Source organism: Lissotriton vulgaris, chromosome 4_1 (genome assembly GCF_964263255.1).
Source record: "Lissotriton vulgaris chromosome 4_1, aLisVul1.2, whole genome shotgun sequence".
Taxonomy (NCBI): Eukaryota; Metazoa; Chordata; class Amphibia; order Caudata; family Salamandridae; genus Lissotriton; species Lissotriton vulgaris.
This window is the reverse complement of record NC_141691.1, coordinates 32188597-32210583: the sequence shown is the minus strand read 5'-3', so window position 1 is coordinate 32210583 and position 21987 is coordinate 32188597. Positions and strand designations below refer to the sequence as shown.

General features: G+C 40.2%; 1 protein-coding gene across 1 annotated transcript in view; it reads left to right on the top strand.

Annotated features, from left to right (window-relative positions):
* LOC147718279 (nicotinamide N-methyltransferase-like) overlaps nucleotides 1-21736 on the top strand; it is a 78301-nt gene extending 56565 nt beyond the window's left edge. The window contains exon 3 of the mRNA XM_086966676.1: nucleotides 20867-21736. Coding sequence (XP_086822802.1) covers nucleotides 20867-21302 — 436 coding nt within the window. The 3' untranslated portion in view covers nucleotides 21303-21736. The remainder of the gene's footprint in view (nucleotides 1-20866) is intronic.
* The last annotated feature ends 251 nt before the right edge of the window (nucleotides 21737-21987 follow it).

Genomic DNA, 21987 nt, shown 5'->3' with positions numbered 1-21987 from the left:
GATATATGTTCTATGGACTGTAGTAATAGCCTAACAGATGGTGAGCAGTATGTAGAACTTATTCTGGAAGCTGGAAGAAAACACACACTATTTATTTTCTTTTCGTTTACTCCAGTATGTGCATAGTTTTTGTGTTTGCGGTTGTACTTTTTTTCTCTATTTGTTGTCATTTTGTTTGAAGAAAAATACACAAAAATTACAAAAAGATAGAAAATAAAAAAGCAAAACATTGTTCCAAAAAATTAAGGTTCTTGTTAGAACTGCCTTTCTTCATTAAAAAAAAGTTAAAGTGTATGTCAGTATATATATATGTATAGAGGAGTGGTTATATAAGTGGATGCATGGGTGAGTGACTGTACAAATGTGTACATAGGTGAGTGACTGGTTGTCTCACTGGCAAACTTCATGAAGGGCTGACTGTATGATTGTGTGAGTGAATGTATGAGTAAGTGTTTTTAGTGGTTCTAGCAGAAAACAAGTGGGTGTTAAAGTTACAGGGTAAATGAGATATTGATTATGTAAGTGGCATTATGCTTGTGTGAGTGAGTACATGAGTACTTCCATGAGAGACTGACAGGTTGTGTTAAAGAATGTATCAGTGAGAGAGAGGGTACAGAAGTAGAGTATTGGTGAGTGACTATGTGTGACTATGTAGGTGAGTGACTGGATGTTTGAGTAACTATTTGGGTTCATGAGTGAATGTGTTAATGGATGTGGTGTGTAAGACTGGATGTGTCATATGCGGTATGGGTAAGTGGGTGGGTGTGTTACTGCATGTATGAGGGAGTGCGTGTATGTGTCAGGGGCTGCATGGTTGAATAAGTGAATGTATGACTAACTGTATGTATGAGAGTGAGTAACAGGCTATTGGGGTGAGTGCGTGAATGTTTGAATAGTCATATCAGTGTGTAAGATAGTATATGAATGGAGTTAGTGTGACTGAACGTGTGAATCAGTGGTTATATGGGTGTGTGAGTATATAAGTGGCTATATCTGTGAGTGAGTGTGTGCATAAGTGTATGTATGGGTGACTAATTGGGTGTGTCAGTTGCTATACATTTGACTGAGTAGGTGTGTGAAGTGCTATATGGGTAAGGCAATGGGTGTGTGAATGGTAAATCAGTGAGTGAGATGATGTGTTAGATGAATACACAATATATATATATGTCTGTGGCTAAATGGGTGAGGGAGTGTTTACATACATGGTTGCTGTGTGAGTGTGTCTGTGAATTCTTCAATGGGAGAGTCAGTGTGTGTGTTGGTGGCTGTATGGTTGAGTGAGTTGTTAGGCCACTGACAGCATGAGTGAGTGACTGGATGTGTCAGTATTTGTATCAGTGAACAAATGAGTGTGTCAGTGTTTGATTAAGTGGGTGTGGGGCTGCATTCAGCCGAGTAAGAGCTGCTGCACAGTAGAAGAGGTATGGCGCAGCAGCCAGGGCCGCTCACTCTGGAACACAGAGCTCATGGTTCGATCCCTGGTGCAGAGCAAGTTAGTCTAGCACCATGTGACTTTGGGCAATAGTTTTTTTAATATTTTCGAAGGCCCCCAGTGCCTTGAGACCCTTAGTGATTACTTTGTACTTTACAAATACTGTGTTATTATCAGCACTGTGTGAATGGTTGTGTTGATGTGTGTCTGCATGCCTCACTGGCTGTATTACTCTTTGCCTAATTTATCCAAGAGATGTTATGATTTATCTATATAAAAACCTGTACATAAGTTAGTGTTACAACTTACATTTTTACACAATAAAGGTTCAGTATGTAGAATGAAAATTACATTACACGCAAAAGAGAAGACATTTCTTATGCTCTAATAGTATTCCATATTATATTAAAGCATTTCAATTTCCTGTGTTAACTGTTCTCAGCTTTCTTACTTCTTCCTTATAAACAGTGATCTGTAAGTAGCATCACCTTCAACCAGTGAAAAACAATGGGTTGCTAAAGAATAATTCTGCACAGTATTTCACTGAGAATGACTGACAGAATGCATTGCGGAATGCCAGGGAACTGGTCCTTCGACGTAACGAAGCAGGCTGGATGTGCCTCTTGCGTAGCATTATGTTGGGACATAATACAGATGAGAAGTTCTATTATCTTTTGTAGGTGCAACACTCTCTCCCTGTCCCAGAAAACAACACTTTATATGTTGGTCCTACAATCTTGGTTGTAGCTGAAACTCCTGAAAGTTATATGCCACAGCACTCTATTTTTTTATCATCTTTCTAAACTGTTGAAGATGATATTTGGCATTTTAACTAGATGATCATTTATAAACGAACTGCCCTCTGAACAGACTACAACATACAAGGAGATTTAAACGACAGAAAACAGGGAATACACCCATTGTTCCGGTGTTTAAGACATTACTTTTACCATTTTGTGCACATTAAAAATACACTGCTTTATTGCTATTTAGGGTGTCTGCATCCTGTGTATGTATACTGAATGTAACTTGCTCATATGTATAGGCAGCATTGGATTGTCTGATAATGTACTATATAAAGATACTCATTTCAGGCAGGCACCCTGTGTTATCATAATATTATCAGCAAATTGCCTTGCCTCATTATGGATTTTGAAGCATGTCACTTTCTTCTGACTAAAATGATTCGGTACTTCCATGTCACATGATCCATATTCATAACATTTGTTAAAATTTCTCTTCAAATGATTGGTAAATATGGGCTATTACATTTTTTTTACTTCGATATCTCTGGGCTATGATTTTACCTAGCGTTGGTGGTTCATCATCCCTTGATGCTTTCACTTATGGGCACTCATTCCACCCAACTCCTTAGGTTTGGAGGCTCTTATAGCATATTTTGTAGATACTATCCAGACTTTCCGGAGCATCTCCAAGGAAACCCCGTAGCACATTTAACAATGTAACAATTGTGAGATACTCTTTATAGACCCTCCCTAGCCTCCAAGTCGGGTGTGTACCACGTGGCAACGCTTCACATTCTTTAATAGACTTCTGCGGCCCTCATCATCATCTAACAGGACGCTAACACGGACGGGCCTGTCCTCTTGTTGGTACGGTAAGCAGGGGTATAACTCTTACAGGTCATATATTTGGAATCATTGGGTTTCCCTTCTATGATGATCATCCCCTCGAAGGAGTACCTATGCCCTGGCACACTTCCAGTGGGCACAGATAATTTCAAGTGTGACTCCTGTGTGCCTTATATTTTTACTAGTGGGATTTACTGCTATAGGCATTTGTCATTTAACTACTGTGGTGATTATTTGCTTTAGCATCCTCATCTAACGCTCAGATGGACATGAATATGACCACATGTGATTTACGCAGGCCATGGAATCTCTCATTGGGAGCTTTCCTCGTAATGACTCCCCTCTTTACCCTTACTCGTGATTGGCCCTCTTATGAGCGGGTGGACTTGGGAGCTTTGTTTCCCATTTTGGTTTCTGCCTTTCCTATGTTCTGCAGATCGGGCACCAGACAATTCCTGTGTTTGTATGCCCACCTCTCTGTAACTGATTAACACTTCCCTTTGTTTAATTCTTTCAAATCTCTCATAGCGTTTGTTTAACATATGGTAGCATTTTTGTTCAAGAGGTTGGCTTTACACCTCCAAACTGCTATAACAGACGCAATCCACTCGCTAGCATCAGGTCTATTTGTCATCATTGCTTACTATAATTCTTTATAGGCACATGAGCCTTTGCAGGAGGGAACAGTTGTCACATAGGACTATTACAGATCCAGACTTTAATCTCTCATTTTATCTTAGTAAACTTGCAAACTCTTGGGCGACACCTTGTTTCAGATTATGGATGGATATATTTTTGATCAAATTATGACTTGTATACACGTGGTTTAGTGTTTCACTTCCTTTATCTATTTTACTTATCTATTTACAACTCGCTCACAAGCCTGTTGTATTTTGCTGTATCCTCAACTTGCTCATCTTCCTTTTAATGGGGTGATATCATGAACACTAATTCAATGATTTTTACATGTTTTGTCACCAATTCTCTGTCTCTTTCTTCAATGGGGAATTATTAATGCGACCCTGTCATGTTGGATTTTTATATGTAATGTCTTCCATTTAGGAATTTTTATGGGCAAGTTTATTTTGCCCTTCTATGTGTTAATATGTGTATGTTGTCATTTGTCAATGTCCATCTGTTGTTATTTATGTTGTATTATAAATTATATGTTTTATATATTTCACAGCCCTGATGAAGTCCACACCAGTTGGACAAAACATGTTGGTTGTCCCTCATTTTTTATTTTAATGAATTCGAAGAATAAAGAAACTTTATATATTATCAACAGTGGATGGACATAATCTTTCTTGATGTCAGTGGTGCATTCCTCATGTGTGTGAAGTGGGACATTAGTCTTGGGGACTGCTCCTTGGAAACAGTGGGAACAGTGGATATGAATACCGTTTGATCGAAAACGCTCACAATTTGGGACTTTTTTATGTGATTTTTGTGTGGGGGGGAGCGTCACTAGTACATAGTTGTATATTTGTCTGGGCTTGACAAAGGTAACCTTATACTTTTGGGTGAGTTTATGATGTTTGCTATTCACAAAGTGGTTTAGATAGGATGGTCCTAATATTTTTTGTGAGGAGACTCTGCACTCATGAAGATACTATTTATAAATCCCTTTGTGAATAGTAAACAATAATAAACTTCCACAAAAATGTATGTTTTCCTTTGCAAATCATGCCCTCTATAATTATTGTTTCTATAATACTTGTGCCACCATTAGACAGGTTCATAGTTCACACAGAGTCCCCCACTAAAAGCAGTTTTTCTGAATACTTTAGCAATTAAAAGCATACCCTCATTTAAGTTGAAATGAGGCAAAACCCACAAGACAGAAATGATTTAGAATTCTAGAGGCGCATTTGAGTAGCTCAAGAGCCACACACTATCAGAAGAACCTTCCATCAAAGAGTTTAATGACACTAAAAATGGTAAAATTTTACTCACAAGCATACATAAAGAAGATGCCTAGCCCAACCATGAGCAAATGGAACATTAATGAAACGTTGTTGCCACTGCAGGGGTTGAGTCTATAGGGGCACAACCCACTGGCCTGCTCACTTGCTAAGCTCAGTAAAGCAAAGCCGATATCACCTGTCCTTTACCTTGGCATGCCATACTCGGCCTGGCAGGTGCCCTCTCACACTGTTGACTCCAAAACACTCTATACTGTGAAATGGAGCACTTGCAACTACCAAAGCAAGACTTTCCCAGCACCCACAGTTGAAGGGACAATCACAACATCTATATGACTGCTGGGACAAGTCCCAACACCTCTAGGGAATCCTTGGAAAGTGGTGGACCTCAGCCTCTTATGAGTCAGCCAGCGAAGAATGGTTCACTTACTATGTACAGTAGAAACCATTGTGTCTGATTTGGCCCCAGTCACAATGAAGTACACATCCAAGCTCAAAGCAAGAACCAAGGACCAGAAAGGCAGAGCCAGGAGTAAAAACATTAGGCTTGTGAGCCTGCCAGAGAACATTGAAGGCAGCTCCATGACCACTTTTCTGGAGTATTATCTCTAGAAATGGTCAAAGATGAAGGCTTATCTATGTTCTATGCCCTTGGAAGGGTACCCAAGGTTCCCAACCAGATTTCGTGCACAACCCAATAGCCAAAGTATATCTTTTATGTGTCCACTGTAGCCTGGAATTGGCTTGACTCTTAAAATGCTTGTGGCTGCCATCTGTGAGGCGCAATCAACTTCACTCGAAGTACACTTGCCACTCACTATGTCAAGCTCCAGCCGATAGGGACCAGGCAATAAAGACAGCAGCATTGTTCAGAAACCTAACTGGAAATAGTGGTCTTGGTACTTCATCCATCGAGGAATCTAGCTCTGACTACAGCATCTAACTCCGAAGTACTGCTGATGACATAAACTGTGATTTCACTCACCTGGCCCTAGAGGGATGATTTAGCTTTGGGACTTTTCTTCTGCTCTTTTGATCCTGATATCCTTGAAAGTACTTTTCTGTGTTAGAAGATTCTGGGGTAGGGGGACTTGAACTCTGCAATGTATATCCCCCATTAACATTGAGTGTTTGTTCCACTCTGACCCTACCGAAGGGTTGAGTGTGTACTAGATACAGGATGGAGCTCCACTGAATAATTGTCCTCGGGTGATTTGTTGGGATATTTTTGTTGTTGTTCACCCACTAATGAAAGATGTTGTCTACAATTCCCACTGAGGGGCACTTTTTGTACATGTTTGAACCATATAGCTGGGTGGACTGGGTTCAGATAACAGGGTGACCCCTTTATGGACTTCACTCTGCTCCTTTCATGAGGGTAATAACTTGGATTGTTCAAGGCATCATTTACCTGAACAAACAATGACAGTTTTCATGGTCTTGTGTTCTTTGACTAGGAGAACTAAGACCCTGACACTCTTATGGATATTCTTGCAACTGTTTGGTGACAGTGTTGGACAGTAAGGTCCACGTGCCTCATACACTCATTGGCCTCTAACTAGGATGCTTCTATGTGAGGCGAATGAGCAAAAATCACTCTTTATATGCATGATGAGTGCAGAACATACAATATCTTGGTAATCTCAATTAAAATACTTGCACACTGTATACCAACCAAGTTGATGCAGGTTATGTGGCATTTTTGTTGTAAACTCTAAAAAAGTCTACTACAGAAATGTGAAAATAGAGTTCAAATGGGTCAGTTTATAAGGCATGTATAAGTATGATGAATTGAAGTTTGACAATGGAATACACACAAATAGGATAGTAACATAATCCTTGTGAGGTCCTAATGAAAGCCAGCTAGCCCTGTGAGGCATTTGAATGATGACAGAAACATGTTTACCCATGGATAGTGGGTATATTATTTCCTTAGGACATCCCCACAAGCTTTTAGAGCTCCCTTGGCTACCAAGGTTGTGCCTGTCCACACACACATACATTAGGGGACATATTTATGAGCCCCTTGCAGCATAGGAGCATCACATTTTGTGACTCTTTGGCATTGCTAAGTTCAAATTCATATGTATGAGGTCACTTAAAGTCATTTTGCTTGCCTTTGAATGGCCTCATAAAAGCAAAGTAAAGAAAGGCAGTACAAATGGCTGTGTTGCATCACTCTGCACCAGGGAGAAATTCCATGGGCATTGTTGTGGTCTTTCTCACACAACACCTATGGATTTTGATGCTTCCGTTGATTTACAAAACTATGCAATGCTAGGGATTCACCAAAACCTTATGCCTATCCAGGGGAGGTGCAAAAATGAGAAATAACTTGTTTCTCCTTGTTTTTTCCTCCTTTCTTCGGCATCACACAAAGCAAGAGGAAAACGTCTTACTACACATAAACAATCTTGCTCACAACACAAGGAGCATGGTGCGATGGTAGCTGCATTGATGCTAGGCTTCCAAACAGTGCCAGTGCTGGGGGAAAGGACAGCAATAAACCGTGAATACAATAAATTCCTCGTCTTTCCATTTGATGTAGGACAGTGACTTGCTGTGCAGTCCTACACCAAAACCCCATAAATAAGTATGCTTCTTGGAATGTCTGTGGGTAAAAGTCCTCTAAATATCATAGGGTGATACACTTAGGGTGGTATTGCAAGATAAGTTAAGCATGGTAGGGGTCCCTCCTGTTGTTTTTGTATGTTTTTGTTTTTGTATGTTTAGATGTTTGTAAAAGTGTGCAAACCCCATATCACTTGTCACTCCCTTCTTCTTGGAATATGAAAGAAAAAAGTGCACTAGGACTGTGCTTGTACAAGAATTCACCCTCCTTTACTGGCCCCTTCTTTCCCAAACCAAATGTGAGCTCTCCCCTCTACATTAATGCTGACATGGGATTGAAACTCTCAAATGATGACTGGACTAATGTCCTGACTAATGTCCCTCATGCTACTTGCAATGCTCCTTTTAAACTAAAATAATAAACTACCTTTATAGTCTGTACCTGAGAATAAAAATAATGTTCCCATGTTTTCTCATTTTTTAAGAGGTAATCTAAATACAATAATCATGATATTCAATTCAGAACAGACAAAAGAACAGAAACATAAAAACAAAATACAATATCTAAAACTGGAGAGACAGATAAAAAAGAAAAAAAGAAAAAGTAAATACATATTTATTTACAATTAGTGCTTGCAAAATCCCAGCAAAAGTTAATCCAGATCTTATCAAACTTTATTACGAGGATAAACCTCTGGCTTTAGCCATGGCTAAACAATTCTCCTAGATATGATTGATGACGGTGCACCATTCAACAGCTATTGAGGGATTCACATTAACCCATGCCCGTGCAATACAGAGCCGGGTACAGACTTGCAAAATCATAATTAAGCATTGGATTTGTGCCTCATACTTATATTTGATGCCCAACACTATCTCTTCAGTAGATAGAAAAACTTGATGTCCCAAACTATAAGACATAAGACTTAATCACCCCAGAGCAGAGTTCCTATGAGGCGGGACATAGCATCTGTATCAGCAGCTGGGAGCTTACACTTGGGGCATCTGGTCTTATCTGAGATAGTGTTCATTCAGAGATTTTAATACAAAAAGCAAATTGTTTGCAGCTGTTTTAACTTAAAGTTAACTAAATATACATAACAATCCAATATGTAATGTAATGGTGTCTTGTAAAGCGCATGTATCACCCCGCCATGGGGTATCTCAGCGCTGTAGACCGCTGGGGAACCCGTCCTGGCTTTCCCTGTGAGAAGGTCCCTGCTGGGTATCTCCAAGGTGAAACCAGGCATCCCCGGCGTATATGGGGGGCCATTGTGGAGATAAGGCAAGCTAATGCCCAGAGTTTCCGAGTGTGATCCCTGGTTAGAGTAGGCACCTAGGCGAGAATTATCGAGTCCGCTGACCCTGGTCCACGACCCTGCCGCGTCGGGAATTGAACCCTGGTCCCGGGCCGTCCTCTGCTTCCGGGTCTGCCGCCTCTAACCAGTGAGCCACACCACTCTCTAGCGCCCCCATAATCTCTGAGACTTGGAAGAGAGCAGCCACCTACGCTTAGCTGAGAATGAAATGGGACCATCTGTAACAGAGTGAGAGGGGATTGTTAAACTGTACCAATTGATGGTTCCCTGCCTAATTTATAGTAATACAACATAAGGTCTGAGCCTTTCATACTAATATGCACATCCCGATCAGATATAGTCCCTCACTTGTAAATACTTTGTGACAGGGAAGCTCATATGTATTGTATAGTCCTGAAAATGAATGGAGGCCATTCAGATGATACAGTTCATCATCTGAACCCCGTACCGTGCCCAAGACTCACTTGTTGAACCCTGAAAAACCAATGGAAAGGAAGTATTTTGCCACAGTGGTCTATCTTTGTTTAAAATGGCTATTGAATAATTAGAACAGATCTCCTTTCAGATATAAACAATATCTCTTATTACATTAAAATAAACCATCTTATAGAAATTAAGGTCCCCCAACCTGTAGAAAAAAGCCAGATCTTCACCTCCAAAGCTAAAAAATAAAGTATTTGGATCAGACAGGAATAATAAGCTGTGTAAATGACCGGAGTTTCTACTTCAATCATGTATTATTTTGTGGATTATTACCAGTCCACATCTACAATGTAGTCGGTTACACCAAACGGGGTGGGACTGTCTTCGTTCAAGACAACTGTGTTCGAGGTCTGACTATTCTTAGGAGACAGCGTTCCAGTGCTCATCTTCATTATACACAACTTTGGTTTATGACACCAGAGTCATATTTTTATTCTACATAGAAGGCCTCGACTCATTACAGTCACTATCATCTGTTTAGCCTTGAGTAAGTCATGATACTGATTGGTTGTACCGATGAAACACGTGTTGGCTGTTTCCGGTTAATGCTCTAACTATTTTCATGACGGTTTTGGAATAAATGAAATTACAACATGAACTTTTTGTTCTGTTGTCCTGTCCAAGTATGAAGACTCCATGACATTAGGAACTGGACTTATGTTACTATTTCATGTACAAACTGTAATGATTAATAAGTCACTTATCTCGACTTGTTCTTAGGATTGTGCTCTTCTTGACCCCCTCTTTTTGCGTATATAGATTTGCCAACCTTTTGATAGGCAAGAGTCACCCCTGGTAGTGAGTGACAGTGGTCCAGGTAGCACTCCATCTCGACTTGATGCTTTATCTCACATTGTAAACCCAGTATTACTGTGTATTTGTATATAACCAGTGTAGGTGCGGTTTTTCCCATATAGGAAGCACCACTACTAAATTGTTTTGCTATCATCTAAATAATACACTTGGGCCAGTGATCTGATATTTGATGGGCTAAGACTTGGCGTAACTTTTCCGCATACTCATATTTTAGCGTTCTGTGTTTTACATATGTGGCTGCTACCTGATTGTTTATCGTACGTCCAAAAAGGAACCACTTTTCTATCAAGTAAAGAAAACCTGTCCCTCTTCTGCCTCACCTTGAGTAATTTTTGAGGTGTGTAGTATTTGAAGTTGGAGGATCACTTGGGGCAAGCAATAAGCATCCTCAGAAGCAGCCCTATTTTGCCTATCCACATACTGAAGAGTAATTCCCCAAATAAATGCCTCCATTGTATCCCAGATTGTGATGTTGTACCATAATTGATAAGCAGGAACTCCCAAAGTAACCCTGAGGTGTGTTTTCTATACTTGTCATTAGACAGCAGATAATGAGGAAATGAAGACTTGTAGCAATTGGATCTCATCACTGTTTATGTCCGTCACAATTCTAGGATATGCATCCATTTCTATGCTATGCATCAGGGACTTCTCAAAGAAGACCAGGTAGATCCTAAAATGTTTCCTACTTGTGCATGCATAGAAGATATACAGAGGATCAACTGATATACCTAGGATGAACCGGATGAAGAGTCTGCCATATGTCACATGAATCAAATCTTTGAGTGATGCCTTAGGTGTAGGATTACATGGGGTAGGAGTACAATTAGTGGAATCTACACTGTAGTTAAATACACAATTAAAATCACCCATTAAGATAGGTTTTCAAGCCAAATCCAGCAGTTCCAGAGAGAGCATATCTAATACCTCTGGATCAGTAATATTCAGCCCATAAAACCACACAGATAACAACGTTTAAATAGTGTAATTACAGTTGTGTAAGGGCCCACCTCCCCAATAAATCAGCAGCGGTTCTTAAAACTTAAAAATCCTTTGCAGACTACAGCAACTCCACAAACCAAGACAGACTGTGAGGTACAAACAACTATATCATATCCCAGCTGCTTGAGTAGAAACCAATACTTATATGCCAAATGTTCCTAAGGTAATTCCTCCAATTGAGGTTGTACATCCCTATCTCCCCCCAAACCAATTGCTGCTTACTCGGTACATTAATCCCAGTGACATTGCAGCACATGCATTTAATCTTATTTATGATCCTGCCAAACTAAGGCACACATGATTAATGCTCTGTATACATTGATAAAACTCTGACCTGTTTTACCCCACATACCATCCCCCAAAAATAATACCATAGTCCCCTTAAAGAGATCTGCCGTGTCCTCCCTCAACCTACCCAACCCACTAATCCAGCCCAATCCGTGCCCCATGCTCTTGGGAAGCAATCACCCCCATCCTCTGGCTGGCTGTAGTTGACAGCCCTGAAGGAGCACTGGCCTCCCCCCAGAGCCCCTGACTGCAACCCAGGTATTGTGCATGAAAAAAATACCTCTCACTGAAGAGAGTTAAAACCCTAATGGTTACTGCACTGAGCAAGCTAAAGTTTGATGACTGTGTTAATTCACCAGCAAGATGCAGCTTCCTTAAATTCATGAAGATGCATTCACCTTCAAACTCTTTAGCCATAGGGTCTACCCAATCCACTCTACATGTGAACAACATGTCATTAAACATTTTGTTAGAGTGTCAGGCTTAGGTTAGATTTACTAGTTACCTCCAATTTTTGCTGAACATGTTTTTATTTGTTGGCCTTATGACATCACTGATAACCAGTGCGAAAGTGCTTGTGTTCATTCCGCTATATGAAATGAAAATAAAAGGTATATAGCACACTACTACCCGCGGGTGTCTAGGGAAAGTGAAAGAACAGATTTAAGCAACCCCCGACTAGGACATACAAAAGGGGGGCCTGAGGGAACTAATTGTTAAAAAGCCAGCTTTTCAGAGCCTTGTGGAAAGAGAGCAGATTCGAGGTAGTATTTAGCGAGAATGGCACGGTATTCCAAAGTTTTGGTTAATAACTGCAAAACTCCCCAAGTGGCCCTCCTACACTTGGGAATAACCAAGTTTGCTTGGGATGCGGATCTCATGTTCCTGGACAGGACATACCAGCAAAAGAGTTGTTTAATAGAGGCAGGGCCCATGTAATGGAGAGCCTTAAAAGCTAGACATTGGGATTTAAATATAACTCTTTTCTTGACTGGTAGCCAGTGAAGCGGGGGCAGATATTTAGAGACTAACTGGTGTTTAGGGATCCATAACAGCAACCTAGCAGCTGCATTTTGAGGCAGTTGCAGTTTGTCTAAAGCTTTCCTGTGGGCAGACAAAAAGAGACCGTTACAGTAGTCGATTTTGGAAAAGACTTAAGCGGTGATCACAGCTATGAGTACGTGCAGAGGGATAAAAGGAAAAATCTTCCTGAGGGATTTAAAGATGAAAAAACAGGAAGAAGTGACTGCATTTGCATGTCCCACAAAGGAAAAACCTCCATCAAAATCGATGCTGAGATTTTTCACTTTCGCCACAGGAGCGGGGGTTGGACCCATTTCCTGTGGCCACCAACAGGGGCCCCAGAACAGTGGGTTGTTGCCAAATAGAAGCCCCTCCGTTTTGTCAGAGTTCAACCTCAGACAATTGGAGGACATTGATTTGCCGACCTGCAGCATGCAGCCCTGGAAACAAAAAGCTGTGTTAGTGACATTATCTATGTCCGACACCACAATCTGAGTGTCATCTGCATAGGAGACAACCAAGAACCCAAGGTCTTTTAATATTGTGGCTAGCGGTATCACGTACAGATTAAAAAGTGTGATGCTCAAAGATGACCCGTAAGGAACCCCACAGGGAAGAGTAAAAGCAATTGATCTGTAGCAGTTACACTAAACAAACTGCGATCTCTCTGTCAAAAAATAACAAAGTAGTTTGAGCGGTCTCACCTACCCCTATTTCTTGCAGCCCCTTGATCAACAATTGATGGTTTACAGTGTCAAATGCTGCCGAGAAATCAAGTAAAATTAGGTCAGTTTTCCCTCCTTGATCTAATGTTGTTCTGACATGCTCCGCAGCTGAAATCAGAGCAGTCTCCGTGCTGTGTTTTAGAGCACATGCTGTTCGGACCTGTAGGAAGGCAGTTAAACTGTGTTTCACCACCAGCTACATCAAACTGAACTGCCAGGTTGTGAAGTTCTTCGACCTAACAAAGGAAAGACTCAAGCACACTTGAAAGACTCATTGGGACTTAGTAACAACCATGAATTGACCACAGTAATTGTTGCATTTAAAAAAAAAGTGAAATCAAGATTTTAATTAATCATATACAAATAAAAATATTACTATTACTTACTTCCGTGCTGTGTTGACCTTTAAAGCCAAACTGAGAGAAATCTAGTAAATCATGTTCCTGGATATAAAGTCTAAGTTTGATGTTCCTAACTTTCTCAATCAATTTGGCCGGGAAGGGGAGACGAGATATTGGCTTATAGATGCTAGGGCAGTCAGAGTCCACATTGGCCTTTTGAACCTAGGCTACTTTCCACATTTTAGGGAAGTATCCTGAATGCAGCATGCCATTAAAAATGCATTAAAGATAACTGGGCACTATGCTTAAAGCTCTTTGGAGAATACTGGGTGGGCACGGTCTAGAGGTGACCCTGACTTAATTTGTTTAAACAAAATGACCACTTGATCTAAGGATCGGGCTGAGAAAGCAGAAAACATGGGTTTATTGGGTTGGCAGGATTTTGATGGATCTGAGACTAGTGAGGCCATTCCTCTGTCAGGTGCAATTAGATCCTCAGGCTCTCTAACGATTTTTAACTTCCATTTCAACAACTAAGTCAGATAAACATGGTTTGATTGTCATAAACCTAACAAATTGGCATATTTATTTTGGTTCCTTGAGAGTGCTATAACAATGGCTAATACATAAAATGCTGACAGTGGCCCAGCACCCAGTGTTCCACCCACTTAAGAAGCACTTTAATATATGTCCCATGCCTGCCATGTTGACTTGACATTTAAACCCCCTTGCCAAACCTTAAATTCCCCTTGTATTACATATAAGTCACACTTAAGGTATGCACTAGTTAGCCCAGGGGGCAGGGTGCAGTGTTAATAAAAGGTTGGGCATATACTTTTAAGGTATATATATATCCTGGTAGTGAAAAATGACTAAATTAGTTTTTCACTACTATCAAGCATATCCCTCCTTTAGGATAACATTGAGTTTCCTTATTACATTTAATAAGCTGCAATTCTTCATTGGGAGAACGTAGACATGACACATATGGTATCTATGAAATGACAATGATGTACTCACTTTAATGGCAAAGTCTAATTTTCATTTCAATTTGGAAAATGCCATTTTAAGATAGTTAAAGACATTTGGCATGTTTCTGCCCATAGCCCTTTGTGCCTACAGCATGTCTTGGTTCACATGACTGGGTGATGCTGACCATTGTACTTTGTGAATTCCTCCCAGACAGTCACACAATAGAGGGATTAGATGTGCCCCAATAGGCCATCTGCTAGCAGGATGGTGTATCGAGCTGAGCCTAAACCCACTAAAAACTGAAAAGCCTTTGCTCTGTCTTGACATAAAGGTTACAATGCACCTGCATTGTCACAGCAGCCACCTTGAAGCTAGGGCACAAATGTCAGGAATTTGCATGTACTTCAAATAACCTTTCCACACACTTCTCTCACCTTCCAAAAAAAGGTACCGGGGATTAAAAATAGAACCTTTATACCCACTCTTGTGTTTACTACTGGCCGCGTGGAAGGAATCTCAGAGTACTGCCTGCTGCTTTTGACCTGTTGAAAGGACTGCCTTGCTGCTTGGAGTCTGCCTTGAACCCTCAGAAGTCAGCCCTGCAGTTGAGCCCTGCATCTCCACGTGCACTCAGGAATACCAGAGTGACTCCAAGTGCTAGTTTCTGACGTCCTGTTCAGATTCACAGGGACATGAAAGGCTCTCACATCTTGAAACCATACCTGGACCAAGCCTGAGTAAGTCCTCTACCCCCAGGAGTTGTCTCCCCATTCCGGGATCCTTGGTTATGGTGCTTAAGGTACATAGATGGCCAAATCCCAAAACTAAAGGACTTATAAAAATCTTCAGCACCAAATAATTTTCAGTGGTCCTTAGCCAAAGGTTTATCTGACCTCTTGGAATTGTCTTCGTCTACAGCCCTCTGCTTTGTCTCGCTAACGATTTTCAACTTCCATTTCAACAACTAAGTCAGCATGCAGAAATATTCACCTCTGATTCGACCTAAGGCCATCCAATGATAATGCTTCCTCTTTGGATGCCTCCCTGCTGCACTTTACCTTTTCAGACACTTTTTCTCCGAATTTCTTGTAAGTCAGAAGACAAGCGTTGACCGGACCCAATCCACTTATTTATCTGAACCACGCTCCATGGTCTTTGGCAATTTTTTTTACATTGGACCAGTCTCATATGACAACTTTTTAAGATATAATTTTCACTTAAAACGTTTAAAAATACTACTTCTGGTTCAAATGCTTGGATTTTTGTCATTTTGGTGTCAAATAATTTATGAAATTGAACTCCATTTTTTTAAATTGGATTGCGATTTTTCTTGTATTTTCACTGCATTACTTTTTATGTGATGAATAAGTACTTTATACATTGCTTCTAAGCCTGACAGTGTTGTGTGTCGATTTAGATACCATATATAGATTTCCTGATTCATGCCCTTATATGGGTACAATTTACTTATTTAGGCATAGAAATCCAGCCCTTATTTTGGTATTGCGCATGCTAACCATAAGCAGACAGGGTCAACTACATCTGAGCCGCTTTGCCACAACGAGTTCTTGGAAAACCAGACTTTAAGACTTCCCCTTGCCTGGATATTGATTTCTCCAAGAACTAATTTATTATGCATGAACATCTATTCCTTAGGGATTGATTCATGATGTTCTTATGCCCGATTTGTAAGTCAATACTGGCATTCCTAAACACCTTCTAGGAATAAATATACCTTCACTTGCTATGGAAAGGCACGGTGAGGTTCGGCTACCTACTTGCAAGACGCGGCTCACCACAGCAAGTCCCAAAGGAAGTCAATCCCCAACTGACACACTGACCAGACACTGTCATCCTCCTTGCTGAGAATCCAGCTCCATTTTTTCTGACTCCATTTGCGGGGTGTTAGCGATTGAGTCCCGGGAAAGAGAGAACAACCTCTCTAATTCTAAGGTATGGAGCTGATTAGAACCTTGAGAAACTTTTGGCAACTCTTGGCACAACATAGCTAAACAGCACCTACTTCTTCCCTCGTACTATACTTAGGTTAGGTACACTGGGGTGGAATTATTTTACAAGCACCAGTTGAGTGTTTTAGCCTGTGTTATTTATGTATGTATTTTCATATATGTCATAGCTACAGACCATGCTATTGCAGTATTATTTTATAGTACTGCTAACGCTGTACGTATTATACTTTGCATTCTGTCTTACGATTGTAGCAGTTAATATATCTTGCATGAGAAATAGGACTGTTCAATTAACACTTTTAACAAAACGCCTGTCTCTCTATTTCTGTGCAACTCTGTAGAAACAAAGCATGCACGATTAACTGAGTGAAACTGTAATCAATTGTTTTCACGACTCTGAAGATATTGTTCCGAATCTAAGGGAAACAAAGTTGTCATGTTTATGCGGATGTCAGAAACTAATCCCTTCTTGTTTATTCAAGAAGTTTTCAGTGACCTCTGAGTTAGCTGGCACACACAAGTAATTAAGTGTAATGTACTCGATAGAGACATACTGACCTTAGTCCTATGTGAAATCAATCGTGTATATTATTCCAATGCGCAGAACCTATCAGGGATATAGGAATTACACTACAACAGCTTTTTGTGCCAAGCTATCCAAGGTTAAGCAGAGATTAATATAGTGACTATTGTGTTTCACCCTGCAAGGGTCTGACTCATTCTTGACCAGGGCTCACATCTCTACAACCAACAACCCAATGTCTAACACGCTAGTATTCAATTGCTGAAATGTCTGTGCCACCAATGAGTAACTTTATTGATAAACTGGTCCATGGTTTATGCTGCATGTTCAGCTAATCTAGCCACCTCCACTAACACCAGAACATATGGCAGGTGGCCTGAGGTAGCTGGCATAGAGTGTCATTTTCAGACCTGTGCAACTTATTGTTTGGTCGAATAGTGGTGCAGATGGGAGGATATTCTGAACACTGCTCACCCTCCTCCTGAGCTAAGACAGTCACACACACGTTGCATTAGTTATTAGAGTTTACCTCAGTGTGCCTCCCCTTCATAGGCAAGGTTCTAGAATCAGCTGTAATTGAAAAAACACCTCTCCCATTAGCTGTATTTCTATTTCAATTACCCCCAAATCCCCCACAAAACATTTTTTCTAGATTGTATTGCTCAGTCCTATATGTTTGATGAGACCCAGTTTGTATTTCCCCATAATATTGAATATAACACAGTTGCATTTAAGAGTAAAGCAGGCAGGTTTTTTACAACCTTGGTCTGCTGTTTCGCAGGCCGTCCAGTTGTGTAGAATATACCTAGGTACTGTATGCCATATACATTCACTGTACTGTTCCTGTTGGGTTCTGACAATTTTGTACCTTTCAAAATCAATAAAAATGTGTTGTTAAAAAAAAGAGTAAAGGAGGCAAAAACTAATTATCACGTTAGATGGTACTGGGCTATAACAATAGGCATTCAAAACTTGATCCAACTTTGTGATGTTTTTGAGGAGACATGCAGCGGAACACTGAATTCTCTGCAGTTTCCTGTTATAAACTTGCTGCATGCCCATAAAAAGGACACTGCAGTAGTCCAAACTTCATGGAGAAGGGAAATAATTACTGTTTTCTGTAGTTCAGGTGAACTAAAGGACAGAACTGTCTTCAATAGTTTGAACTGGAAAAACTAGGAGATAATTTTTTTGGTCTGTTCAGTGAAGGAGAGTTTGGAGTTAAAAATTAGCCCAAGATTTCTCACTTTGAATACCAGGATGAGAAGAGGGTACATCACCTGAGACTGCTGTGAATTGCTCTAAAAAGAGGTTAGTTTGAGGCAATGTCTCCTCATCCAACTAACCACAGCTCGCACACAGTTTTTAAAGTGACGCTCCTTCTCCTCAATGCTGCTTGTGATGAACACTACGTGAGAAGTCCCTCCTCCTCCTTTTGTCTCCAAGGAACCTTTGCACCCAAACTGCATCCTCCAATATTGTCTTTTGGCCTAAATATTGGAAAAAAACATGTGTCTTATTTGTAATGAGGATTGGGGTTACACTACTAGTCCTAGAGTCCTTGAGTGAAGACGTTTTGTAGGTAATGTTTGCTGATGTATGATTGAAGTTTTCTACTAGAACAATTTCATTCAATGTCCCCAAGGGTCAACCAGTATTTTTAAAATGGGGGGATTATCTTTCAATTTTGTTGTTTGATTTGGGTAAAAATAACCTTTTTTTCTACAATTTTAAACCATCTTCCAATTTATGTCTTTTTTGTCTGTTGAGAACTGCTATTTGGGAGGCTGGAGTGGTCTTCGGAAGGAGAACTCAATCTTTTTTTTAATTTTGCATTTATTAGTTCAACTGGTAGGAGTTGAAGCAGATCTATGATGAGGTCCAATCTAGAATGGTTTTTACAATGTGGGTCCAAGGTGTGCCGTAATTTTTGTATGTTTAAAATATGTTTCTGATTTTCTCCTATATTCTTACATTAGCTTTTAGTGCCTGGTTTGTTCTATGAGTGCAGACCATTGATAGCTTAAAGTGTCAGCCATTTTTTATAAAGTTGATCTCATAGCGCCTATTGCTTGAACGACTGGGCAGAGTGGAGGGGCATACTATTCACCAGTTTTTTGGGAGGGCAAACATTCAAGACTTTAAATGCTTTCAAAACCTGAAATCTTGAGTGTTGTGAGTGAGTTGCGTAGACCACTTAGGTTCTCTAAAAAGTCTAGAGTTCTCAAGAGAGCTTGTGAGAGTTTTTATGTGCTTGAATAAAATTGGGGTGTTGTGTGGAATCCGGAGCTTTGGGAGAGAAAAGAACCCCATTAATTGAGTCTGATTCCAGATGATTAACGTTAGGTTGAGGTGCAGATTCTGGTAGTACCAGTGATGTTTCAACTCCAAAAATTGAGTCTGATTCTGAGATTTTGCATAATGAGGGAATGCATTAATTACAGAAGTTGTTTTGAATATTGATTGATGGGTGTGTGTGTGTTTTTTACAGGGTGTATTCCCCTCTTTAGATACTCCAGTGTTATTTTAATCCTTGCTGAATGTTGCTCTAGGAGAGTGCAATGGCGACGGTTTATTCTAATGGAGTCCCTTCAAGCAGAAAACTTACTCTGAATAATAATTGAGTTAATTTTTTTGTTTGTCATTTTAAAGGTAATGTATCATTTTCCAGTGATCATTGGCAATGGCAGATCCAACTTATGGTCAGTGAGTTGGGTGACAATTTCTAATCCTTGACAGACTAAAAAAGATACCTTTAGCACTTCTGGTGCACTCTGTGGGACTATAAGGGGGAAGAAGCTATGCAGTAATCCTCCTTGAACCTCTAATGTTCATGGTCTCCACTGATGTGCGCCTTCATCTTCTATGAATAGTCCTTTGGGATCGGGCTTCATTATTATGATGATACAATAAGTCACAGGTCTTGGGATGGACCAATGTTCTCCCTGATCAGTTCATGTGTAACTTACTTTGGCTGCAGAGATGAAGCTTGCAGTTGCAGCAAACAATGAAGGGGGTTCAATGAAGGTAATATGCACTGCCACCAGCTGCCACTAGCTTATGGGAGATGGCAAGGTCTGTAGCCAGCTACTTTACCAGTACAGCCCACTAGTACTTCTCCAAGTTTTCCTTAGCCCTCTCTGCGCTCCTTTGTGCTTCTTCCCCAGTTGCCTCTCACTGCCTCCAACTAGCAGGCGAATAATTGGCCAGTAAAAATTAGCTGCCATGTATGCTCTGTGTCACTTACCAGAGGTATCTCGATTTGTGGATATCAGACATTCTGATTTGAAGTGCACTCCACTTGTGGAGGAGAGCAATAAGAAGATGTGATTTACAGCAAAACCAGAGGCTGACCAGTGTCACTTTATCCCTGATTCCACCACACGTCTGAAGATCTTCCAAATGTTTGACCACTCACTATACTTTTGCTGAACAATGTCCCCTTCCAGATCTTCTCACTAACTTATTTCCATTCCATCTCAATTACCTTCTTCTACAGATGTCATGAATGCTATAAAAAGATTATCCGAGCACTATTTATGTTTCACTGTACACACTCCATCTTGATTGTGCTGAGTGCGGTGTAAAGAGGATCACTCATACTTTTTTATATATCTTAAGGTATTTTAAAGGGTGTTTTGAAATGCTTTAATCCAGAATCATTTACTTTCATGCTTGCACCTCATACCTCAGTATCAAAGTGAGCATGGTGCTATATTTGGAAATGTACACTGTGTGCAAGTTGTTAGTTAGCGCATATATGTAGTCCCCTTACATACATTATTAATATTTGTACACTCAATTTTTTCAATATGCTACACTATGAAGAAACACATGTTAGCCAATAATAAAAACAATATTAATTGTGTTTATTTCTTTTTTAGGGAAGAATGGCATGAGAAGCAAAACATTTTAAAACAAAAGATCAAATATGTTCTCAAATACGATGTCAGCAAATGTAACCCGCTGTCTCCCTCTGTCCTGCCCCAGGCTGACTGCCTGCTGTTATCTCATTGTCTGGAGATCCATGCGACAAATAAAGAGGAGTTCTGCAGTGCCTTAAAAAATGTCTCATCACTTTTAAAAAACGGAGGGCATTTAGTAATGATAAGTTGCCTCATGCAGACATTTTACATGATTGGAACCTTTAAGTTTCCCCATCTGAGTATTGATGAGAGTTTTGTCAGGAAAGCACTAAGTGAGGAAGGCTATGTCATTCAGGAGCTGCAGGTGTTTCCTAGGACACTTAATAAATTGCGTGACGTGGCAGATTATGAAGGCTTTATAGTTGTTCTTGCAAGAAAAGAAATGCCTGTTTGATCTACATGTGAATTGTAATTGATTGACATATTCACTCATTTCTTCTGCATCCTCATTGGTGCCCCCATTGCTGCTGACACCAATGTTTTTCTGTTTTTTTTTTCGCTTCTCCCACTCTTGACAACTGAACTTGGCGTCCCAATCTCAGTCTCAATCAATGTTTCTGCAAGATCAATAGGAGTGTGACTCAGTGCTGGGAGGAAATGGTCACTACAATTTCAATTAAATAACTGTGTATTTTCTCAACAAATTAAAGTGGTTTTGTGTTCTGATCTGCAATGCTCCATCTCTAATCGCCTTACTTAGGTGGTTTAAATAATGTCAATATTTCTATTGGATACAGCTCTCTGTCTACTGTTTATTGTTTGCAATATAGATTTTATGATATTTGAATACAGCAGTAAAAACTCAAAATAAACAGAATTATGTTCTGCCTCCTGAGTGAAATTTTGTGATATGTGGAACTTCCGGGAGGGCTTTATCACTCGATTTCAGAATTCTGTCCTGACAATAGCGAACAAGCTTTGTAGAGAGGTGGCTCAGAGCGTCGCCCTGCGAGGACTATTGAGTCAGGCAGAATGCTTTGAAGAAGATTGTGTTGTAAATTAGTAGCCAATGAAGCGAGCGCAAAAGAGAGAAAACTAAAAGTGAGATATTCTGCTGAGTTTGCAGTTTGCTTAAGCAG